The 23969-nt window shown below is 40.1% G+C and overlaps 3 protein-coding genes across 3 annotated transcripts; 1 reads left to right on the plus strand and 2 right to left on the minus strand.

The window, feature by feature from the left end:
* Window positions 1–613: 613 nt before the first annotated feature.
* On the minus strand, window positions 614–6889 carry LOC146622873 (gamma-enolase-like). Its single transcript, XM_085365477.1, has 13 exons — window positions 6756–6889; window positions 6120–6205; window positions 5860–5955; window positions 5667–5725; window positions 4177–4246; window positions 3921–4054; window positions 3607–3829; window positions 3335–3532; window positions 2724–2800; window positions 2236–2360; window positions 2041–2149; window positions 857–915; window positions 614–683 (listed from the first exon to the last, which is right to left on the minus strand). The coding sequence occupies exons 1-13, from the start codon at window positions 6887–6889 to the stop codon at window positions 614–616; spliced, it is 1440 nt and encodes a 479-aa protein (XP_085221603.1).
* A 946-nt stretch (window positions 6890–7835) lies between these two features.
* On the minus strand, window positions 7836–15490 carry mlf2 (myeloid leukemia factor 2). Its single transcript, XM_085365478.1, has 9 exons — window positions 15183–15490; window positions 12960–12974; window positions 12759–12870; window positions 12616–12651; window positions 10410–10463; window positions 10166–10294; window positions 9759–9918; window positions 9354–9569; window positions 7836–8277 (listed from the first exon to the last, which is right to left on the minus strand). The coding sequence occupies exons 1-8, from the start codon at window positions 15224–15226 to the stop codon at window positions 9358–9360; spliced, it is 762 nt and encodes a 253-aa protein (XP_085221604.1). The 5' UTR covers window positions 15227–15490; the 3' UTR covers window positions 7836–8277; window positions 9354–9357.
* Window positions 15491–16486: 996 nt separating this feature from the next.
* cdc42l (cell division cycle 42, like) lies at window positions 16487–22925 on the plus strand. Its single transcript, XM_085366451.1, has 6 exons — window positions 16487–16536; window positions 19616–19720; window positions 19869–19941; window positions 20059–20168; window positions 21858–22055; window positions 22180–22925. The coding sequence occupies exons 2-6, from the start codon at window positions 19616–19618 to the stop codon at window positions 22267–22269; spliced, it is 576 nt and encodes a 191-aa protein (XP_085222577.1). The 5' UTR covers window positions 16487–16536; the 3' UTR covers window positions 22270–22925.
* Window positions 22926–23969: the final 1044 nt, after the last annotated feature.

Here is a 23969-nt window from a genome sequence, read left to right on the forward strand (position 1 = left end):
TCTAGTTTTGCTCCATAACCGATTATATTTACCTCTCAAAAAGAAGCACAGTGTGGCTTCTCTTCAAAACAAACACACCCAGATCTTTGGTTAGAGTTAACATATATCCATCTCTTTATTAAGCTTCACTTTGAACAGACAAAGTAGCAGACACAACTTTGCAGCAAGCTGTTAAACAGGAGGAGGAGGAAGAGGAGGAAACAACAGGGCACAAAAAAGATCAAAACACTTCTGCAGCAAGTGAAAAGGAGAGAGTCAGGGGACTCAGGAAAATGAGAGAAACTAACAAGCCCGTGAAGGGGAGTGTGACTCAGTAGTTCAGTAGATTTTTTTTTCCTCCACCAGGCTTTGTTAGGATTCGTGGAGGCTGGCTGTAGGCAATCATCTCTATCACTCACTGAAGTGTTAGATCGATATATTGTAGCTATAATGTGAAAACTAATTCGTTTTGATGCTTTTAAGTTCATCTTTGTGTGTTTAGTGCTTTGCTGATACACGTAAACTTCTCACCACATAGAACTAATCAGGGAAATATGACACTATTTATATGTATGCGTGGGGTTTTTTTTGTTCTCTCTCATTTTGTCTGCTGAGAACACTGGCACCCCACTCCCTAAATGGCGCTGGGGTTGCGGAAGTTGTGTCCAGCAAAGCGAGCCTGATCGCCCAGCTCTTCCTCAATCCTGAGAGGAAGAGGAGGTGAAATGCAGAGCAGGAAGGTGAATGTGAAAGAAGATGACAACAGATAAAAGAATGAAGACAAGAGGAGAAATATCAAAATAGTGCAAGCGCTATACAGGAATCCATTTGCATACCATGTACATACATTTATGCAATGTAAGCTACAGATACCCACCTCATGAGCTGATTGTATTTGGCCAGGCGTTCAGATCGACAGGGAGCTCCAGTTTTGATCTGAATGAAGAAAAAAAACACTAACAGCTACAGACGTGGCTGAACTTTTATCATTAATTCAACAAATCTCCACATGTCTGATCGCCTGTCAACGTTTAGCTGATCTCTTCCTACTTGGGAGGTGGACTGCTGGAGTCTCCAGTAAGTGCAGTGCTGAGGATAAAGTTGTTTCGATCTGCAGTCCTCACAATTTGATTATTACTTGTTTTCAGCTTTAGACTGCCTGCATATGAAGCATTTAGGGAACAACGTAACCGGGTTACACTCCCCTCAAGCAGGTTCTGCACATTTAGTACTAATACTCTGTACCGAGGCAATAACTAACTGGCATTTTGATATTTAATACATATATTATTCTGTGTATAATGTTACAAATTCTGACTACTATTCTTAAAATTATATTTTTAGACAAAAGTGTTGAGAAAAACAAGCTGCAAATTATTAGCATTATGAAGATCTTATGACCAAATGTTTTGTATGTTTATCTCCTAAAGTTTGCGTTTCGTCCCGTCTCTGCTCTCTTCTTTTCCCTCTCACACCCAACTGGGAACGGTGGTTGGCTGCCTCTACCCTGAGCCTGGTTCTGCCAGGGAGTTCTTTCTTCCCACTGTTGCCAAGTGGGCTGGCTGACTGTTAAGGTTTCTTTCTAACAATTTAGGGTCTTTACCTTCCAATATAAAGCACCTTGAACTAAACTGAATTGACTGTATTGATATTTCACTGTTGTTATCAATGCACTGATTAGTTAACTTATTAATTTCAGGACTTCAGTTGTTTTGTTTTTAGAAGTACAGTAAAAAGTTAATGAATATTGAGCTGCTTCATTTCCACATCTGTTTATTACCTCATGCTCTTATTTGCACTGCTTTATCATGTATAATACATATTATTATACATAATTACAATAATCATACATAATTTCCTTAGGGATTAATAAAGTATGCTGATGCTGATTCTGATTATTGCTGCTTTGTATGGTCCCAAAGTGTGATGCTGCACTGTTATGTTGCTGTTATGTTGCTTATGCACCGGGACCCAAGGAAAACTTAGAGCATGAAACGTGATCAGTAATAAGCAGTTAAGCTAGCAGAGGGATATGAGCTGTCAGACTGTTGCATGTGTTACCTGTCCAGTGCAGAGACCAACCACCAGGTCAGCTATAAAAGTGTCCTCTGTCTCTCCTGAGCGGTGGCTCACCATCACGCCCCAGCCGTTCTCCTGTGCCAGCTTGCACCTGGAAAACCAGAGAGGAAATTAGTATAACTGCAATCCGTGTGTGTGCCCACAGATTTTGGCTTGAAACACATAAAGTCAACTCACGCTTTGATGGCCTCTGTAACAGACCCAATCTGGTTGACTTTGAGGAGCAGACAGTTGCAGGCTTTTTCCTCCACAGCTCGTTGTATTCTTCGTGGGTTGGTGACTGTCAGATCATCTCCAACAACCTGCACAGCGAGTGAAGTGAAGGGCACGGGGATTAGTATCACGTGTACTTATTCAGGGGGCATTAACCTTTGTTGTATCTCTAAGTGTGTAAATGAAGTTCTGGTCCACATAGAATAAATAAGACAGCAGTATTGGAGGGGAGAGGAGGGGTACGTGCTTTAATGTGTATGGATATTGATAGAAACTTGCTTTTTACGGCTTGGCTCATTCTGCTAAATAAAAACAGGATGACTTTACTTCTGCACCATTAATTTTGACTGTTCTTTGTTTAATGGAAGGAGGAGGAATACGAGATTACCTGTTGAAGAAGAGCTGCGCTGATCTACTTCCACATAATAATGGCATAATTTGTAATATCTTACCTGGATACCCACTGAGGCTGTGAACTGAGACCAAGCGGGCCAGTCATCCTGGTCAAAAGGATCTTCAATAGACACCACTAGAGGGAAGGACACATGGGTAAGATCATTTTCCTCCATGACTCAAATATTACAACACTGTAGGAGAAACACAAGGCTAGCTGAAATCACTAGTAGCTGTTCTAATGCCTTTAGATCTACTGCTATTAATTACAGATGCAAACATGCACACAGCCCACAAATAGTATGCACACCATTTACAGGGTAAAGACCCACATCAGAGCAGTACCCCGCTTGCCAAATTTGCAATGTAGCACATAATTAAATCTTCCTTAACAGCTTCATGTGTCAGGAGGCGAGACCAGGCTCTTTCTGCCGCCCCTTTTCTCTTTTTCTTTGACTATTTCTTTCTAAAATGTGACAAAAGAAATATGGTGGGAGGAAAAAAAACATATGGAGTCGACTGCGATAGCCCTGATGCTTTGATTCAAGCTGACGGAGGCTTAGAGAAATCAATAACACCCCCCCCCCCCCTTTTTTTTTTTTTAATGACTAAGAGGTGCCCACATTGTGCTCTCTGGAGAACATGTGTACTCACACACCACATTACACACCTGGGTAGTTATTAATGAATCCCTGGTAGATGGCGGCCAGCTCATCAGCGGTAATGTTGCGGGCAGCATTTGGTGGCGACTTAAAGTCCAGGTCATATTTGCCCTCACTGAAGAACTCTGAAGCAGCAACATCCATTCCTATCACCACCTTATCTGTGAAGCCCGCCTTCTCTATGGCTGTCTTTATCAGCTCCAGAGCTGACAGGAAGAAACAGGAGCGATATGTTAGATTAGGCTGAAGGAAATTGTTTTCAGGTGGTCGCCGTGCTTACCTTCACTGTTCTCTTGTATGTTAGGGGCAAACCCCCCTTCATCACCCACATTTGTAGCATCCTGACCATATTTCTCCTTTATGACACTTCTCAGTGTCTGGTAGAGCTCCGCCCCCACACGCAGAGCATCACGGAAAGACTCGGCACCCACTGGAAGAACCATGAATTCCTGCATGGCCAGCCTGTTCCCAGCGTGAGAGCCTCCATTAATCACATTAAAAGCCTAAAAGAATGTCAGATGGATGTGGGTTTTTTTATGGTTGGTCATTTATGTTTGGAGAAAAATTAATTTTTTTAAAAACTATAAAACTCACAGGAACAGGGAGGACCAGCTCTCTGTTTCCTGCCAGGTCAGCAATGTGACGGTACAGGGGGACACCTTTCTCTGCTGCGCCAGCTTTGCATATGGCCAGCGATACTCCCAGAATAGAGTTGGCACCAAATTTAGCTGGAGGCGAAATAGAGGCAGTCACAAACATAACGCACACATGCAGTCGGTACTCACTGGTGCGGAAACATGTCAGTACACATATATACCATCACCCCACACGAGATGTGAGCGAGGCTTACATTTGTTGTCAGTGCCGTCCATTTCAATCATCACATTGTCCAGCTTCTCCTGCTCCAGCACACTGATTCCCTGGAAGAAAAACACAATATTCCTCATACAGTAAACAGATTTTTTCATTTCAGTCCCGCTCGGCTGCTCATCAGGTTCTGCAGCATAAACTGAATATTCTTTTGTTTATCCCATCACTTTGCTGGATGAATCCCCATCATGTACTATTTTAATAGAGCATTTTGCTCTCACAATACAGGCTTACTTGTGGTTCCTTCAGATTTAAAGGGGGGCAGTGCTTCAGCTATCGCGCCCATCTCTCCTGGTTTGGGTTCAAGCTCTCCCTTTTTTTTGATACATCTTATAGTTAGTATTGGATTAGATGACCCTGAGGTATCCCTTAGTTCAGGGGTGGCCAACTCCAGGCCTTGAGAGCCAGTGTCCTGCAGGTTTTAGATGTGTCCTTGATCCATCACAGCTGATTTAAATGGCTAAATTATCTCCTCAACATTTCTTGAAGTTCTCCAGAGGCCTAGTAATGAACTAATCATTTGAATCAGGTTTGTTGATCCAGGGTGATATCTAAAACCTGCAGGACACCGGCTCTCGAGTTGGCCACCCCCTGCCTTAGTTACACTGATGTAGCCTTAAGCTGATGCACCGATCACTTCTTCTCCACTCCCATCGTCTTCTCTTCCTATGCATTTTTATGTCACTATTGCACTACATTAACTGTGTATCTTCTCCCTTTGTTTTTGCCCATTGTTTCTCTTTACCCTCAGCCTAACTGGCTGCAACAGATGGCTGCCCCTCCCTGAGCCAAATGCTGCTGAAGATTTCTTCTGAGCAAAACGAAGCCAATGCCAAAATGCTAAATCTGCAGTTCCTTGTATGGCGACTTGGGGTTCTGTCCAACAGTGACTCACAAGTTTAAAGTCAAAACCTTAGCCTGGTAAATAACATATTTACACGGGACTGTAGTCTCTATGGCTAATTAACATTACAGGAGTGTGGACACTCTGACCTGCATATATTCCAACACAACGAGCTGGAGCCAGTTGTTGTTTGCTAGGCCTCAAGCACTAAACTCCACTTAATGAACAGGACCTCTGCCTTTTGGCACCAACAGTACTAATAATATGACTTGCAATGAAGCATGGCCCATCCAAAAGGATGAGTAAACCTCTCGTATTTTAAGAAGTATGTCACTTAGCAGGTGTGCCTGTATAACAAAAACAAAACAAATACAGCTAGGCTTCATAATGTGGAGCCAACCTAGAAATCAATGTCATGCTGGCTTCACCCATCTTCTATATACAGTCTATGGAGTCTTCTTCCCCCCACACTGATTGGTGATAGAGGCGCATGTGATGTTTTTGGTTCTCTCTGTAATACTATAACATTTCACTTACAACAGAAAGCACCTTGAGGTTACTGTTGGTTGTGAACTTGTGCTGTGTACAGTAAACAAAACTGAACTGAGCCAAAGTGAAGTACTCACAGACTGGATGAGGGCGGGTCCAAGGGTGTCATTAATGTGAGCAACAGCCTTTGTCACACCTTTAGTGCAAAACGTGAAGCCAGTTAGTCCTCATTTTGTTACAATAAGGAAAAGAACCATCATGCAAAATCAGATACAGGCAGAAAAACAAGAGCGCTTAGTGCAGGGGAGACATCTTTGTAAGTGTTCACACCTTTGCCCTTGTAGCGAGTCTTGTCGCCATCTCGGAGCTCCAGAGCCTCGTAGATGCCTGTGGAGGCACCACTGGGAACAGCAGCCCTGAAAAGACCTGGAATCGAAGCATATGATTGGTGGGTGGATAGAGGAGGCAGACGTAATGGGGTGAAAGGTTGAGGGAGAGGAAAGAGGATGGAGAAGGATGTAGTTAACCTTAATGAAATAATCTAAACATTAATTTGAGACATTAAACAAGAGATTTTATTTTTTCTAAACCTTTGTCTGTATGCAGATCTACTTCCACAGTGGGGTTTCCCCTGGAGTCCAAGATCTCCCTGGCAACAATATTCACTATAGACATCCTGTTAAAATAAATAAATAAATAAAAACAAGGGAACATTGGCCTCATTTCAAATGCAGATTTTATCCAGTGCTCATACACTCAGTCTGTTATTTTAATTAGAGAAGGAAACACATGAGCAAGCAAAGCTGCGCGTGAAGATGAAGCTCGGTATGAAAATAGCCTGTGAAATACCAAAAGCACTCATATGAAAAACAAGGACTTCACACTCTCTTCCTCTTTTCCACTTGAACACACACTGTGGTGATAGTGACGCAGCCTTGAGGATGGAAAGCAGTGGAAAAAGAGGTTCTCAAGGAAAATGCTCACACTCACACAGAGAAAGACATGAATCAGAAACCAGTGATGCGCACCTACTTAAAAATCTGTCAAACTGTTCCAGACCACAAACCAGCTCAATTTCTCGCCCGTTTCAGTCAGTGACAGAGAGCACGGACCAACAGAGATGAGACGCAAAAGACAGCGCAGGTAGCGACGAGGAGATGGGGGAGGGGAGCGGGATGAGAGGGATGGAGGGACTGAAGAAACAGATCAATCTTTTTAAACGTTACCTGCAGCTTGTTTGAAGCCTGGTGGAGAAAGTGAGCGAATGTGGGCGAATGAGGAGCAATAGCGGGAAGGGGAGGTGGGAGGAGAAGGGGTGAAAACGTATGACACACGGGGGGAGGGTGAGCATGTGAGTCATTGGAAGATGCAGAGGAGGGGAGGGAACAAAGCAAGGAGAGAGGAAAAAGAGATAGGAAGGAGGAATTGAGTAGAAGAGCTGGAGCAATGTGGATTTGTGTATTAATAGGGGTGCAGGAAACAATGTAACCATCTGAGCATTTAACATACACCGCTACTTTACACCCACGCAGTCCTGTCATACGTGCTGCGTACACATCTGCTCACTGCTGATAACTACAGAGGCACTCGTGACATGAAAATATTGTCCCAGCAAACTGATACATGAAACGTTCATTTGCGCTTCCTGTCAGGTCCAAGCAGCGCTGCGATACAGCTGAAGTAAGTGCATGTGGATGACAGGCAGGAGATGTGACAACAAAGCAACCACAAGGAGGATGCATCTTAGCAAAGACAGCAGAAAAGAAGGCGCCTTGTTGGGGAACGTTAGATATCTAATGATAGGGATTAAAGGAAACAAGAAGACAGGTAGACGGGAGCAGCCGCTGCCGGAGGGAGGATGTGCATTTAAAAATAGTCTTAGATGTAATTAAAGATACAGCCAGCACGAGCGAAATGCAGACGGGAAGCTATGGGGCGTTTGGAGAAAAGGAAAGTTTTTCATTGGCTGCCCCGCTTGAACGTGCCATCTGGACATCACATGACCTGCAGACACGGTGGCACAGGGAAGATGAAGAGGGCGCACACCTATGAATGCGTGCATGCATGTGTATGTAGACTTGCATTGACACAAATGAACACGTTATTTAGCTGTCAATACATTTTATGAATAAGCAAGGGTTTTAAAAAAAACAAAAGGAAAAATACAGAATCGGAAAACTCTTTAAACAACACTCCATAATTTAAGACATGCAACCCCAAAACATCAAAACAGAGGCACACTTTGCAATTATCTAACAATGTTTAATGAACTTTTTATTTATTACATTAATTAGTTATCAGTATACAATTCAATTCACCGACACACGAGTGTCTTCACAAACATAAAATGGATTGTACAGCAGATGTACTGTATACTGTAGCACTTTAGTGCAGTGGGCAAAGACACATGTCAAGTTTAGAGAATGAGTGTTTATATATATTTATACATTAAGTGAGTGTAGTTATACCCATGTTTACACAGGGGCGTTTGTAAGTGTGTCTGTGTGTGTAAGAGTAAAGAATTTAAACTCTAACCATTGTGTGTGTGTGTGTGTGTGTGTGTGTGTGTGTGTGTGTGTGTGTGTGTGTGTGTGTGTGTGTGTGTGTGTGTAATATGTTGTTCATGTAAAGACAGTCCAGTCATATCAAACATTTATGGCGGGCATCAACTTCCCGTCCTCATCGTGGTTCACAGCATCGGGGAAATCCTCAACTCCTTCAATCTGGTCGCATTGTTATACGGAACACCTGGAGGGACAAACACACAATGCCAAAAAAGTGCATTAGATAAACTAAACTGAGTGATTGGTAGCTATATTTTGGGCCATAGATCACTGAGGCGTGATCTATGGCCCACGACTACTAATAGGCTTGCTCACACCTTTGCACAGCACTGAGACCCCAACACAGTGCTGGGATTTTGTGGCTGCTGTGCATTAGCCTAAAGGACTTAAGATTCCTAGAAGAAAATGATCAGGCTACGGTGGCGGTGCAAACAGTAAACAGAGAAGAAAACAACCTTATTTTTAAATTATTTTTTAACGGTAAGAAGGTTTATTTGGGTATTGCTGAAATTAAGTCGATGAAATTATGAGACATGATCAGATAGATTGGACAGGCCATGTGCTGTTATAAGGTTTCAGAAGCTCTTCTATATATACAGGAGCCTGGCCATATAAGGTTTTATATGTTATAATTAATATTTCAAAATTAACTCTGAACTTCACTGGAAGCCAGTGAGGCCCACCGCTCTCTGCGATGCGGCATATGGTCGCCTGCTCATCCCAGTGAGCTAAACTGGTGCCCCTGCCATTTTAATGATATATGAATACGGAAGCTCCGAGATTCAAAGGTTATGCAGAGGGAGACTTTCTGGAAAAATAGAGTTTGGAAGACTTTGGAAAAAAACCTCTAACTTCTTCACTTCCTATACTAAGAGTAATGTGGAGGTTTTCTCTGAGTAATGGCACCTATTGTTCAGGAGGATACTGCAGCAGGTACTCATGTGTGAAGAGCAGTCTCAGAAAAGTGTTAAAACAAGGGCAGTAAACCATTCTGTAGAACTATGTAGGGAAAATAGCTGGCATTGTTTAATCTCCTAGCATTCAAGGTGCAAATGAACAAAAGCAAATCAAAAAGCAGTGACAACGTTTAGCATTTATAATTTCTTACTGTGCAAACCAATATACTGCGAAAAAGTATTTATAAGAGTAAAATATGGCCATTTAATTTTATGTCTGATAACATTCAGAAATTAATAAGCTCACAACAGATTACAGCAATTATAATAATAGTGGCACAATGATCTCTGACATCTCTCTTACCTTCTCACCAGTCGTAACGTGGGCGGGTTTGGGGCTGACGGTGTCTGGGGGACTCGTGCCGATGACCTGGTGGGGACGTTGAACTGGGAGGAGCGGTAAGAGCGAGCTGCTGGCCGCCTCCTCGTCGATCGCGGCCGTAGTCCAACCCACGAGCATTCGGGGGAGCGTATCTTCCTGCTTCTCTTCTCCACTCCTCGTCAAATGCTGGACCCTCACCTAGCAGGAACAAACACCGGGTTAAGAGCCAAAAAGAAAAAAAAGAAATCACACGTGTGTGAAGTGAGACCATCAAAGTCACAACTCCTCATTCATCTCCTTTGCCCCCTTTTTAAATTCAATTCCAATTAGCCTGAATAGTAGGTGAAGCCTGAGCTAAGATTAGTGTTGTAATCAGGGTCGACTCACTCTCATCCAGGTTAATGTAGTCTTGCCGTTCTTCACAGTCTCCAGTGCGGCGATTTCGTGAACGCGCCATTATGTGTGCACGGTCTCCAATGTGGTGGCCAATGGAAAGACCCTCCAGGCCGCTCTCGCTGTCCCTCACCGACTGCCGCGTCTCACGGATCTGGGGGAAGAAAAAAACAAAAAAAAACAAATCAAAAAATACCTCAGATTACAAAATCAGGCAGGAAGGGATGAACTTAAGTTCATCTCTGATATTTATACTTTACATAATCTATTTACAGTCACTACACTTACTGGTGTTAATGAGGCCAGCAGACTAATTAGGCCCCAGCCACTGAGCAGGTCTACTTACATGGCTCTGACCACAACTTCGTATATATATTTGAACTAATATGAGTTATTCCTACCCCCCCTGGGCCCGTCCTTGTTTCACTGGTCTGCTGATAAACTTTAGGAGCCCCTGGGTCTGTTGACGAATATGAGATCACTGTTGAGGAGGAAAACGTCTGACAGTTTGGTGAACCAGACATTCTGTCCTGGAAGAAGAAAAATAATGGAAAGTAAATAGAAATGATGGAGAACTAGTGAGACACACATTTCATTTACGACAATAATTCCTTTCTGTTTATTTGGAAAGAAAAAACAACTCACCACGTTTCCCATCATTTCTCCCATCATGCCAAACATATCCATGAACCCTCCACCCTGCAAGCAATAAGAGGATCTTTACATTTCTCATTTGAGTAGTCCCCAACCACAGGCAGAAAAGCAGCATACATTGTGTGTTGAGTGCACAGTTGTCAATAACCACTTTTCCAGTGCAGGAGCTCGTGGCAGCCATGAGGTGCTACACAGCGCCATAAACAGCCCTTTCAGCCTCTCTGTTTCCCACTGTGGTCTAGAACCCTTTGATAATAACAACAGTGGACACTGTTGCGTCCACCAATACTGGAGAATTTCAGTGTTGATAGCTACTCTTCTTCCTGTTTCTGACTAGTAGATGTTTTTTTTGTTTTCAAGATTAACCAATTAACTGGGCCACTCAGATATCTAACCTAGAGTATGCACTTCTATGCTAAAAACAGACTGAAAGATGTTCTATGACGGCAGTTCCCGTTGTTGGAAAACGCCCAAAAGTGTTACGTTATGTAGGAGAAAACATTCTTTGAGCAATCCCCTTAAATTTTTTAACCCTTTATTTAATCCAGGATCCCAGATGACATCAGGGAGGAGATGAAATACACCCTGCACAGGCCAAACAAAGATAAACAAATAACTGACACGAATGTCTGTAGATTGTGTGAAGAAGCTGGGGCACCCAGGCTAAGGAGAACATGCAAACTCAACACAGAAAGATGGTCAGCAGGATTAAACTTTGTGGCTTATTGCTATATGGCAGCAGCGATAACCGCTGAACCACCATAATCATAAAATCCATATAATAAATGACAAAACTTATTTTATTATTTTAAATCAGCAGTCATTCTTTTAAGATTCGTTTAAGGTAATAACAGATCTGGGTAATGTGCCTTTATTTATTTTGTTGCATTTTTATTCAGGTTTACTTTTTTTACTTTTCTATATTTAACCGAGCTCCTTCCTTGCATATTTTTTTTACTTTATTGAGAGATTTTGCTTTGCCATATTGTATTGAGCTGGTTTCACACTGACACTCTGTAAAAAGTTAGAAAAAGCAAGTTCAGACACAGCAGGAGATGACTTGCGGTGGGTTCTCTCTAGAGAGAACATACTTGGCGAAGGAGCTGCCTGATGAGAGGGTACAGGAAGCAGGACACTCGATGCCAACTCATTAGCTATTATTAACTATTATTACTGCTGCTATTTTTTCTTATCCGAGCAAATCAATAAACTTAAACTTTGCACCACCTACGTTGTGCAATACCTTGAAATGTTCAGGGCTACAGAGTTTTGGGGATGTAAACCTCAATCTAACCTATTAAGAAGTCTAAGGCTACGTTCACACTGCAGGCGAAAGCGCATCAAATCCGATTTTTTGACCCTATGCGACCCATATCCGATCATGCTATGACAGTGTGAACGGCGCAAATCCGATATTTTCAAATCCGATCTGGGTCACTTTCGTATGTGGTACTGAATCCGATACATATCCGATGTTTTAGAAAGCAACTGCTGTTTGAACGGTCAAGTCGCATTAAATCCGCCTTTTACGTCACCGACACAAGACTGAAGCCAATTATCAGCGCCAGAGAAGCGCCCGAGAAGACATCGCGAACGCTTCCTGGCCATCCAGTGTAGATGTCAGTGAAACTGTTGGGAAGACAACGTAAACATTTTATTTGTACTGTATAATCTGCAGATTCTGACAGAAATCTACAGCTATCCTTTGAAGCACCGCTCCTCTCTTAAACGGCAATAAGGATCATTATTAGGTTATTTACATTATTATGTAAATAACAAAATAACTTAAAGCAAAAATTGGGAAACGTGAAGACCGAAGTCTTTATATTAAGGGCCATCAGTCAAACAATACTGTTGCTCTGGGTCTAAACAGAGCGCGTTGTGTGTGACATCTTCTTTTGCGCATGCGGGCCGCTTTGAGCGTTCACACTAGAGCGCGTTTGCTGTCGCATTTTATTTGTAGTGTGAACGAGCAGACAAAAAAATCGGATTTGATCAAAAAATCGGAATTGAGCATTAAGACCTGCAGTGTGAACGTAGCCTAATATAATTACACTGGAACCTATCAATCATCAGTCAGAATATCATCATGTGGCTGGTGACAGAATTAAGAGTTCTGTAATTCCTTTAATGAAAATTAAGTCACCATGCACCGTGTTTGCAGTTGTTAAAAGAGGTCATAGAAGGTGTTACTAACCATTCCCATCATGCCAAAAGGAGCCAGAGGGCCAGCCTAAAAGACAAATATACACCTTAAGATTTTAAAAAAGGCAGTAAACAAAAAGCCAATCTGGACATACAAAACTCATACAAAGTATCTATCAGCACAGAGTCTGTTACCTGTCTGCGTGATGCACGATGTGGCTGCATCTGAGGAGCAAGAGGGAAAGGCTCCATCCCAAATGGTCCAAACAGACTCCTCATCTGCTGCCTGTGAGCTGCAAACGGATCCCTGGAAGAAATCAAAAGCATTTATCAGACTTTTGTGTTCGATTTCACATGTATGAATCAACTGAGTGTAGCTGTGTGAACTGTACTCACATAGGTGAAGGTAAACTGAAAACGACACAAGGAGGAAAACTGTAAACTTTCAAGCACAAGGCAAATACTCCAGCAAAGTGTTTCAAGTTCCACTGGGTTTGTGAGCCCAGTTTAGCCAACCATTATTTTGCTTTATTATTTTCTTCAGTTTGGGGGTTTAATACAAGAAAAGCCAGTAATATAAGAAAATCTATTATAGTGTATTTTGTATACATATAAAAAAATTAATAAATTCACGCAGCGAACTCTTCTCTCATGCACCCTGCTTTATTAACCAGGCTATCAGCCACCTTTGTTTTCATTATTTTCATAATCTGAATATTGTTTCAACAAGCAAGTCAATCAACTGACACATCGTTTTGTAGCTAAAGTGATTTTCCAACCAGTGACCAGTGAATATCAATGAAATTTTGCTACTGTTTTTTCTTTTTCTTTCATTATTTTTTAAAAATTAAACTTTTTTCTTCGAGCAACAACTTTGGCAGCATAAAGTGGGAAGACACAAACTTTTCTCAACTTTCAGGTGAGCGATTTGAGAGACTTCCAATGAGAGCACAGGATATCAATGATTGATATTATCGCAGGTTAGTAAATACTTTAGTGGGTTACCTCGACAACCAGAGCCTGGAATACCCACTAGCAACCAGCTTTAAAGTGAGGACACACCTTGATGTTTGGTTGTTAACGAATAGTTGTCGAAAATTAGTCCCCACTTCATGTTGTCCGTTCTTGCTTTAAGCCCCTCAATTTAGTTATTTTTCTATGACTCTGGCTGCATTGTTGCTGAAAATTGGTGTCTGTCTGGTTGCTCCTTTAAAGTGTGTTTGCCAATTTAAAATGTAATAGACCAAATGATTAAAAAAAGAAGAAAAAAGATATTAAAGGACAAAAACAACTGCCAATGAATTAGTTTAATAACCAGCCAGTAAGCCTGGAGGCACACCAAACATGGACTTGTATAACATCAAGACCCAAATCAAATACTGAAATTTGCATTTTGTGCATCTGTGTCGTTAGATTGTGCTGTGGTTTTAACAGAAAGCTGATGTTTATCTGTTAAATGGAAAATAAGTGTGATGAAGAGCTGAGATGCAATCATTGCATCTTTATTAATAAAAGGCCTATTGGAAATGAGTCAACACAGAAAGTTTATTTCCACCTACAAAAGGTGTTTTTGTTTTTTGTTTTTAATTTCCATTATAAAAATGCTTTTACACTGCATTTATTAAAAGAGCAAACTATTATGCATTTTCCATTTCCATCCATTTGCCTGAGGGGAAAATGCACTAATGTAAAGAATGCAAGACTGGCAAGACAGTAGGTCTTGAGAATGATATGAATGCAAAGAGAATATGCATACACATTTATTCAAAATGAGTTCTCGGCTATAATTAGAGCACCATCTGGAAAATCTAGAATTATGTACTATTTGGGTTAGACTATACTGATACTTTTGTTTTTGTGGTACACCTTCATTTTGATAAAACCTGTATGAAAAGTTAGATGAAAAAAAATAGCTATTTTTCATTTGCAAATAATATTTTGATTTATTTTGCATTATTGTAAAGTACAAATATATGCCATTCAGAAATTTTCACTAGTAGTCTTTTGCATTGTGATGTTTTTTTTTAAGTTTTTTTTATGTGTGTTTAAATATCAGAATAAAATCGCGGTTATATTCCATAATTGATCAAGCAGTGCGCCTTTTCTAAAAATAAATAGTTTGTTTGTGAGAGATTAGCCGAAGTAGAAGATTTACTTGCACCTGTTATTTCGATTTTTTTGTCTGAAATAAAAAACCAAAAATGCATATATGCTGTATTTACTGAGGGCTGCGAGATTACGGATTTTTTTCATCCATTTGCCAGCGGGAAATGCGCTAATGTAAACCTGCCAGACTACAAAAGTAAGCACTTTTAAACCTAAAAAACAAGCGATTTAAAGAAACAGTGGAAATCCAATGAGAGCAATTGACTGCTAAATGTAGTGACCGGCTGGTTATAACTAAATACTGTTGAACGCTAACACCTTTTTGTTATTGTCTATCCAATATGGTGGACCAGTGTAGGCCCCCACAGCTGGCAGGAGTAACGGAGGGTACCTGCTACAAGGGACAGTGGAAATTTTTTAAACTTAGCAATCCGCAATATAGCTACCAATCACTTATAGAACACAAAGACACCAGTGTCAAAAGAAAAAAAAGTGTGAAATGTCAGTACTTACATCATATAGGGATCTTCATCAACGTCACTCAAGAACCGAAACATGCTAGGTGATTTCTCAGCTGGCTGATTCGAGCCAGCTAGCAAGGTAAACAGTTTTTAAAGGCTGATAGAAAATGAACTCAAACTCGATTTAAGCTGAAGTGGGGGATCTTTTACCAGCTCCCTCTCGAAAACCACGCACAATTACTACTGCTTAACAAGGAGGCAGAAATCGTAGCGTCTCAATAAACAGCGATTTCCAGAAACCTGGAGAAAACACAAAAACGGAAGTCAGTCCTCTGACAAAGGGAAGCAACGCTGCTATCAAGTTAGCATCAAAGCTAACAAAGCTAACTTCCGGTTAGCATATTTTCACAATAACACATTTCCGGAGAGGCTTCTAGGACAATTTTTGGCACTTTTTCTGCAGATTAGGGGTGTTTACAGGTAACTGATACACATGCATTTAAATATATTATTATTTTATTTTAGTTTTATACTTTATTTTTGTTGTTTTATATTTTATTGAGCTGTACCATAGTACTTACTTAGACTACTTGTTATACGTTTGTTGTGTTTAACTTACAATTTAAAGGAATTTTCCAACTCTGGGATAAATAAAGTCTTATCTTATCTTTTTAGCTTTCCAGTCTTTCTGAAGTTTTTCTTTAAACATCGGTTTCCTACTAATTTGCAGTCGATTTCTTGTACCTAAACATTTATCAACTAACTCAAGGAAGGAACAACACACAACTTAGCAAAGAACCATTTTAAAATTGTATGTTTAGGTACTTTGTTACTAGCCCCATGTTAGAAAAACATATTGTTGGGGAAACACAAGGGCAACATTCAACAATTAGACTTAACACATATGGTTTGCTCGCATTTCTTTAGCTGAATCTACAATCAATCTATCAGTCTTTACTGACAGACTTTATGTCCTTAGTTAAAACTTAATAGATCTTAATAGGAAGAGAAACAAAGATCCAAAACAAAAGGCAGTCAACATCTGAAGAAGAGCTTCGACTGACCTTCAAAAAGCCTGAAGAGCTATTTCTGAAGACTATTTAAAGATCTTACAAGAAAGCTTCAATAGACAGTTCAGGCTTTGTTGGATAATAAAGATGGTCAAACAAAATATTCACTGTCAAGCTCATGTGATTTGTATAAACACTGTTTATGCCTTATGTGCTGTTTTGCCATGTGAAAAAAAAAACAGAAATGTGTTGCAGTTTGGGCAGCAGGCGACGCTCTTTCTTTTGTATCGATTCTACAATCGGGACTGGGTCCCGGTTTGCTATGCGCCTGCGCACAAAGTAATTCGACCCTCAAACCCGGATGTAACCAACGCCTAACCTGTGGGAAGAAAAACGGTGAGTAGAGTTACAAAAACTGCTTAAAACTACTATTTGTGGCTAATTAGAGTAGGCGACACATGCAGGAGAGGCCCTCTAACAATGTTCAGTCTAACAGAAATGAAACATTTGTTTCTAGATGTTTTAAATCTGCGGGGTGGTTAAAGTTTTCTACCGATCAGGGTTAATTCAGAGCGGACAAACATTTCTTTAATGAAGCTGTCATGATTGTTTGTCAGCTTTGGTAGTGTGATTACTTTCATTTTGATCGATTTAGATCCCGCTGTACATTGTAATTAAATAAGAAATCTACCAGTGACAGTATTTTCACGCTGCCTGTCCACTGTTCACAAATCTGATTTAATTTATTCAGTCAGACTCAGTCTTAAATGATTATTTTTTTATATGTTGGCTAAAACATCTCATTTGCAGGTGTTAAACTTTCAGATAACAGATTAACAGATGGAGCTCTTATTTAGCGGAAGTGTTTGCAGTATCCGTTTCTAAATGTCATTTTGCTAATAGGCGGCATTTTCCTTTAACATCCTCGCTGTGCAGCTTATGCGGAAGTTATTCACTGTCATTAATTTTTCGCTTGCACATGTAATAACAAGCCAAATAGGAATACCTCCAATGCTTGAACTCACACCTATCTATATACAGCCGTATCCTTCATGTTTTTGTTTCATTTAGACTAATTTTGCATTAATTTTTATTTCAAAGTAGTTTTTAATTTTGCAAAATCGTTTTCCATTTGTTTATTCTACTTATTTATTTGGGCTGTTTTGATTGTGCCAAACAATTTTCTCAGTTTTGGGGATAAATAGTTTATCTTGTCTCATCTGATCAGAGACTATTTGATGGAATACATTTTTTTTTGTATTTTTTTTTAGCATTGTTCATCATACTGCAAATGTTTCTTTTTGTTTTTACAAGTAAGACTAGGGCCCAACTGATATAGGATTTTAAAGATTGACACTGATATTTGGCAATTTTAGAATCCAATATATCAACCAAATTTGACCAACATTTCTTATGTGTAGTTATTTAGTTTAGTTACATGCGTAGAGTTCTTATTAACATAATAGAAGTGCAATTTAAAAAAAGAGGGAAGTTGGAGAGGGCCCGATGGTGGACAAACTGTGCGTCAACACTGATAAAACCACTGAACAATGTTTTCGCTGTCTCTTCTTTACTGTTTTTTCTTTTATTGTGGAAGATGCAACAGGATGTGGAGTGTGGTAACAAAGCACTGACAGAAACAAGAAAGAAAACAATTGTAAAAGAGAAACAATCCATCCATATTTGTACACATGTTGTGTGGTTATGTGCATTATGTGGATAGGTGAAGCTCTATTCAGTCTCATTTATCAGCTGTTATAAATGCCAGTAATGACAGATGTGGACCAATAGATGAGTGGCGTATATCACTGATAAAGCTGTCATGCTCTAACTAATGCTCTCTCTGTATGCTTTTATGCCTAATAACTTAATTGGTTTGTTCTTCGAATAAAAGTCGTATTACTAGAGGTCTAAGTCACATAAAAACGCCTTGGTATAATTCATCAGCACCACAAAAGTTTAATTCATTTGTCTCAAACTGATTCGACTTTTACTGAATATTATATTTGTCATGAAGGGTGGATCGGGTTGCAGGCGTTTTAGGTGCTGCACATTAAAGTAGCAACAGAAATGTTTAGTAAATTTGACTTTTAAATAAGTGGGATGAATTTAATAGTTAACATGTACTGTAGGAAGGTGTGGCACCAAGAAATCTGAGCAGGCACTGTTTAAATATGCAAATAGTTTATTTGACCTAAAAAAAAATAAGTTAATACTAAGTATTACCTTCACATGGGATTCAAACTTTGTTCCCTTTGATGTGAACGTTTTATGTTTAATCCATTGCAACACTACAGCTTAGTACCTGTGTGGACTTTTTCACCCTTTATGCTACTTTATATGACTCACCCCAGCCTGTCCAAATAGACCTATGATTGGATTTTCAAAAGCCTGAACACAAAGCCCAGCATCGGCGTAAGGGTCTAGTTCTGGCTCAGGCCATTTGAATTAAGATGCTGAAATTCTATAATGGATACTTTTTTGTCCACTAGTCCTAAAAAGACATACCCTGCCCCAACTGTAATGTTATCGCTTATCTTAGGACAAAATATGTTAGCAGTGTGAGCTTAATGGATCAAAACTATGAAAATGGCCATTGAAATGCTGCTGTTGCAATATGTAATGTGTAAGCATTTTACTATCAGAGTTACAGAGGTTGAGCTATTTAAAACTTTCAGTTTTTATTTGGTAAAGTAATACTTTAACACTTAATACATAATACTTAATACTTTATTTTCGAGTATTTGCATGTTTGATGTCTAAAATCCTGTGATGCTGCATACGAATAATTACTTCATATATAAAGTTATGTAATCTTTATATGCAGTCCATTCCCACATCTACACTATAAATCATTGCATGTTACAAGATTAGAGACAAATTCATGAATGATCAGACATGCCTTTCGTCTCAGAAAGGCATGTCAGGCGTTTGCTGGTTTCAGTTTTGCACCCCCACCCAAGGTGGAGGAAGGGTTTGTGATTGCTGCATTCTGCTTTTCTGTCAGACAGCAAGAGGGTGCAAATTCCACCAGGCCAAATTCCAGGAAAATATTGACAGAAAAACATAAAGGTTTAATCGTTTTTTTAAAAAAAATGCAAAGTAGGCCATTGGCCTCCGCTGAGGATGCAGTCTGTAAGTTTATAATTGTTTGACCTTTCATATTGTACTGACCAATAATTGATTAATCTTCAAAATAATGTGCAGATTATTCAGTAGTGAATATAAATATTAATTCCAGGCTTAGATGTGCTGGTTAGATGCATCACATGTCTCTGTGAGTCTGTCACAGTTAGTGCTTGTGTGTTTGTTTCCATGTTGTTTCACTGCCTGTATGTGAACCCATGCATGATTCTAGAGACAGTACTAAGAGTGCTTGTGTATTACTTCCTCTCTAAGAGTCTAGCTAGCTGTCTGGTGTGCTGTTTCTGGCAAACATCTTGTCATGTTTCCTACTTTCTGTTTTTCTTTGTAGATGCAGACGATAAAATGTGTAGTAGTAGGAGATGGGGCTGTAGGAAAGACGTGCTTACTGATCTCCTATACAACCAACAAGTTCCCCTCAGAATATGTGCCTACGGTAGGAGGAGGAATTAAGAAAGACTGAGCCATATTGTTGTAAACATGCTCACCTATAAAATTTCTGTTTTCTTATATTATTCATGGTTATAATGCTGCACTACCATTAACTGCCCTTTTTTGCTTACTTCTTTTTTGTGTTTTCAAAGGTTTTTGACAATTATGCCGTGACAGTGATGATCGGCGGAGAGCCGTATACGCTCGGTCTTTTTGACACAGCTGGTAAGCTGGTCTTCGAAAGTCTCTCAGTTTCACTTTTTCTCTCTCATTTCTGTCAGTCTAAAACCTTTGGGAAAAAAAATGTCCTTGTTCTGCTTCTCTTTTGATTGCTGCTCTCAGGTCAGGAAGATTATGACAGGCTGCGTCCTCTCAGTTACCCACAGACAGATGTGTTCCTTGTATGTTTCTCTGTTGTCTCACCCTCGTCGTATGAAAATGTCAAAGAGAAGGTCAGTTTTGAAATCTCTTTTCACTGTTTTGGGAACAGAGATGTTGACTATTTTTTGTTAAATGTGTTGGCAGACTTACACTGGTCACTTTGTTTTATTCATAATCTATAATCAGCCAATCATGTTGCAACTTAGTACCTTTAGGCATTTAGACATGGTCAAGATAACTGGCTGAAGTTGAAACTGAGCATCAGACTTGGGGGGGAAAAAGGTTAAGGATTTAAATGGCTTCAAACATGGTCTGAGCATTTCAGAAACTGACGATCTACTGAGATTTTCCACACACAACCATCTATAGAGTTTATAGAGAATGGACTGAAAAAGAGAAAATATTCAGTTGGCAGCAGTTCTCTGGGGGGAAATGCCGTGTTGATGCGAGAGGTCACAGGAGAATGACCACACTGACAGGAAGGCAATGGGAATGCAAATAACCTCTTGTTGCAACAAAGGTATACAGAAGAGCATCTCTGAATGCACAACATGTTGAACCTTGAAGCAGATAGGCTGCAGCAGCAGCAGCAGAAAACCACACCGGGTGCTACCCCTGTCAGCTAAGAACAGGAAACCGAGGTTACAGATTGCATCTGCTCACCAAAATTGGACAACAGAAGGTTGGAAAAACGTCGCCTGGTTGGACGAGTTTCAATTTCTGCAACAATATTCAGATGGTAGGGTCAGAATTTGGCATAAACAGCATGGAAACATGGATCCATCCTGCCTTGTATCAGTCGTTCAGGCTGTTGGTGTAACAGAGTGAGGCACATTTTGGGGCCTTTAGTACCAACTAACCAAGCATCGTTAAACACCACAGTCTCCATCCCTTTATATAAGCAGTGTCCCCATCTTCTGATGGCTGCTCCACCAGGATAACGTGCCGTGTCACAAAGCTGTAATCATCTCAAACTGGTTTCTTGAACACTAGAGTGAGTAGACTGTACTCAAATGGGCTCCACAGTCACTAGGTCTCAAATAGAGCACCTATGGGATGAGGTGGAATGGGAGATTCACATCATGGATGTGCAGCCATTAAAACTGCAGCAACTCTGTGATGCTGTTATATCAATATGAACTAAAATCTCTGAGGAATGTTTGATGCATGTGGAGTTGAGGCAGTTCCAAATGCAAAAGGGGGTCCAACCAGGTACTCGCAAGGGGAATCTGATAAAGTGGCCAGTAAGCGTATAGATCTAAAAATAATGATTATTTTTAAAGATCTCCTGTTCATTTTCTCTAGCTAGCCTAATGCTTATATTTAAATAATTTTGTATGTAATAGAGTGAAGAAAGTGCTGTAGTTTTCTAAATTTGACACACGTTCAAGAGCCACTTGCTCAAAATAGTGAAGTTTTCACTGTGTTCTTATGATCATCCTGATGTGGAGGTGTAACACACCTCCACATCAGGAGTCGCGATGTCCTTTCTGCTTGGACTGCTTGGAATTTTAATAATTGTTTTAATTGTCGTCCTTATTCTCAATAAATGTCACATGGAAGAAAAAGCCTCCTGCTTCCTCAGTTTCTCTACAATCTCACCGTTTTACATGCCAGACATTTTATTACACATTATTTTCTATGAAATGAAAAATATGAATCAGAAACTATTTGGATTAAAGGAAAAGCATACCAGCTTTTGATAGTCGCAAATTTCATTGGGTATCTAAGATAAACTTTGTCTTTTTGTCTGTATCCAGTGGGTCCCTGAGATTTCACACCACTGCCCAAGCACCCCTTTCCTGTTAGTGGGGACACAGGTAGACTTGCGGGAAGACAGCAACACGGTGGAGAAGCTGGCAAAGAACAAACAGCGCCCTTTATTACCCGAGAGCGGCGAGAAGCTGTCTCGTGAGCTCAAGGCTGTTAAGTACGTGGAGTGCTCTGCCCTCACACAGGTATGTAAAATCTCACTACACTTTTAAAACGTATTTAAAAAGTGACAGATTTGTTTGAAATAGAAAGTTATGCTTCCTTCTGTTATGCTTCCGTCATCTTTTCCTCTTCTTCTTCTTTAACCAGCGAGGACTTAAAAACGTGTTTGACGAGGCCATACTGGCAGCTTTGGAGCCCCCCGAGACCAAAACAAAGAAGAGGTGTGCTCTGCTATAGAACAGTGCTGACCGCGAGATGCAAAACGGTGCATATAGAAAAAATAGGTGGGATGATTGAAAACATCATAAAGATTAGTGGCCATTTTGACAAAAAAAAAAAATCCCAAAAAACAAAGGACAAAACCAAAGGGGAAGGGACGGTACCGTGGCATCGAAATGTATTTCGGTACACACGTACACTGATTGTGCCTTCAAAATAAAAGCTGAAACAGGCTGAGGATTCAAAGTATCAGATGTGCAGTGAATGCAGTTTAAGCACCAACTGTGTCCTTCTCTGAAACCTTTAGAAATCGCAGTGTTCTCTCTATAAATATTCAGGTGGGGCAGGCCCCCCCTTGCCTGTCACTGTTTTTTTTTTTCCCCCCAAAGAAATGTTCATTTATAAACTTGACATTGGCCTCTTCCTGTGTTTTACTTACTGTGGCCTACTGGGTCCTTTAAACTCAGTATAGGGAAGTATAAAAGGGGAAATACTTCAGTTACATTTAACATTAGTACGTTTAAGGGGGCAACTTGATGTTAAGTGGTACTCTACTTGCTTTCTTTTCCGACCTTCCTCAGTTGAATAATGTCAAAAAACTAAACATTTGCTGTCACTCCAAACAAAAGCAGTTGTCTGTAACGGTTACTTTCTTCTAACTAGTGGTGACTTGCAGGGATGAAAAGTGTTTTCACCAAGTTCCCTTATCCAGGTTACTTATGAGTTTCTGTTTTCTTTTTTGTGTATATTATAATTTCACAATGCTGTTTTGGGAAAATGTTAGTATTTTTTAATTATTTTTTTCCCATTTTGAAACTTGAGTTGTTGTTTTTCGTTTTGTTTTTTTAATTGCAAGACCTCCAACATTTGAGCGAATGATGAGAAGATTCAAGTTGTAATATTTTTAATGGCTCTTGAGAAGATGAACTTTTTCTAGTCAATTTCTGGGTGTTTGTAATCACAGGATATTTTTAATAAAATGGTTGAGCTCAAATGAAATGTAATCGTTGTTTTGTGTGTTTGAAGGCAAAAGACTGAATTCGAAAGTATTACAGAGTTTAAGGGCGTGATCACACAAGTCACACTTGCCTCTGCACTTGCACTGTGTTAATGATCTGGGCCTGAGTATGCTTCTCTCACATGCTCCCACTGTCACAAACACTTGCTCTACCAGAGCACAATGAGCTTCGTAATTTTATGCATTTTGTTGTTTATTTTTAGATCTTCTTAAAAGCTGCAGCATGATCAGTTGAGGAAGCGTAAGGTATCCAGTGAAGTGGGAAAAAAAATCCCTCCAAACCTACCTGGTCTTATTTGAAAAAACTGCCCCCTAAACCTAGTAACTGGTTGTGTCACCCTCGGCAGCTAGAATTGCAATCAAGCGTTTTTGATATATGGCAATCAGTCTTTCACATTGATGAGGAGGAATATTGTCCCAATCTTCACAGCAGAATTGTTTGAATTCAGCCACATTGGAGGATTTTCGAGTATGAACGGCCTGTTTCAGGTCGAAATGACAAAGCATCTTAAATGGATTTGGAGGACTTGAGCCATGCAGCCAATCCAGATAAGGATTAAAGGATTGTTAACATGACGCCAGGTAGGTGGTGATTTCTCTGACTGCAAAAAGAAGTTCAGTTGTTTACAAGTCAATAGGAAAACAGCGCCCTTGATCTATGACGTCAATAACCACTTTCCTGATGAGTTTATGAGCTCGG

This window comes from Diplotaxodon limnothrissa, linkage group LG11 (genome assembly GCF_057381915.1).
Source record: "Diplotaxodon limnothrissa isolate DT_005_m linkage group LG11, D_limnothrissa_male_GT1.1, whole genome shotgun sequence".
Classification (NCBI taxonomy): Eukaryota; Metazoa; Chordata; class Actinopteri; order Cichliformes; family Cichlidae; genus Diplotaxodon; species Diplotaxodon limnothrissa.

What these genes read in the sequence shown, in the direction of transcription:
- LOC146622873 (XM_085365477.1), bottom strand. Translation starts at nt 6,889, where the DNA reads ATGACTCACATGCTCACCCTCCCCCCGTGTGTCATACGTTTTCACCCC. An exon ending in CAGCCTCAGTGGGTATCCAG is followed by an intron (nt 2,361 to 2,723) that starts GTAAGATATTAC and finishes CTCGCTGTGCAG; the next exon opens with GTTGTTGGAGATGATCTGAC. An exon ending in GTTACAGAGGCCATCAAAGC is followed by an intron (nt 2,150 to 2,235) that starts GTGAGTTGACTT and finishes CTGGTTTTCCAG; the next exon opens with GTGCAAGCTGGCACAGGAGA.
- mlf2 (XM_085365478.1), bottom strand. Translation starts at nt 15,226, where the DNA reads ATGTTTCGGTTCTTGAGTGACGTTGATGAAGATCCCTATATGAT. An exon ending in ATCGTGCATCACGCAGACAG is followed by an intron (nt 12,652 to 12,758) that starts GTAACAGACTCT and finishes TTTGTCTTTTAG; the next exon opens with GCTGGCCCTCTGGCTCCTTT. An exon ending in CTTTTGGCATGATGGGAATG is followed by an intron (nt 10,464 to 12,615) that starts GTTAGTAACACC and finishes TATTGCTTGCAG; the next exon opens with GGTGGAGGGTTCATGGATAT.
- cdc42l (XM_085366451.1), top strand. Translation starts at nt 19,616, where the DNA reads ATGCAGACGATAAAATGTGTAGTAGTAGGAGATGGGGCTGTAGGAAAG. An exon ending in CGGTCTTTTTGACACAGCTG is followed by an intron (nt 19,942 to 20,058) that starts GTAAGCTGGTCT and finishes TGCTGCTCTCAG; the next exon opens with GTCAGGAAGATTATGACAGG. An exon ending in AGTGCTCTGCCCTCACACAG is followed by an intron (nt 22,056 to 22,179) that starts GTATGTAAAATC and finishes TTCTTTAACCAG; the next exon opens with CGAGGACTTAAAAACGTGTT.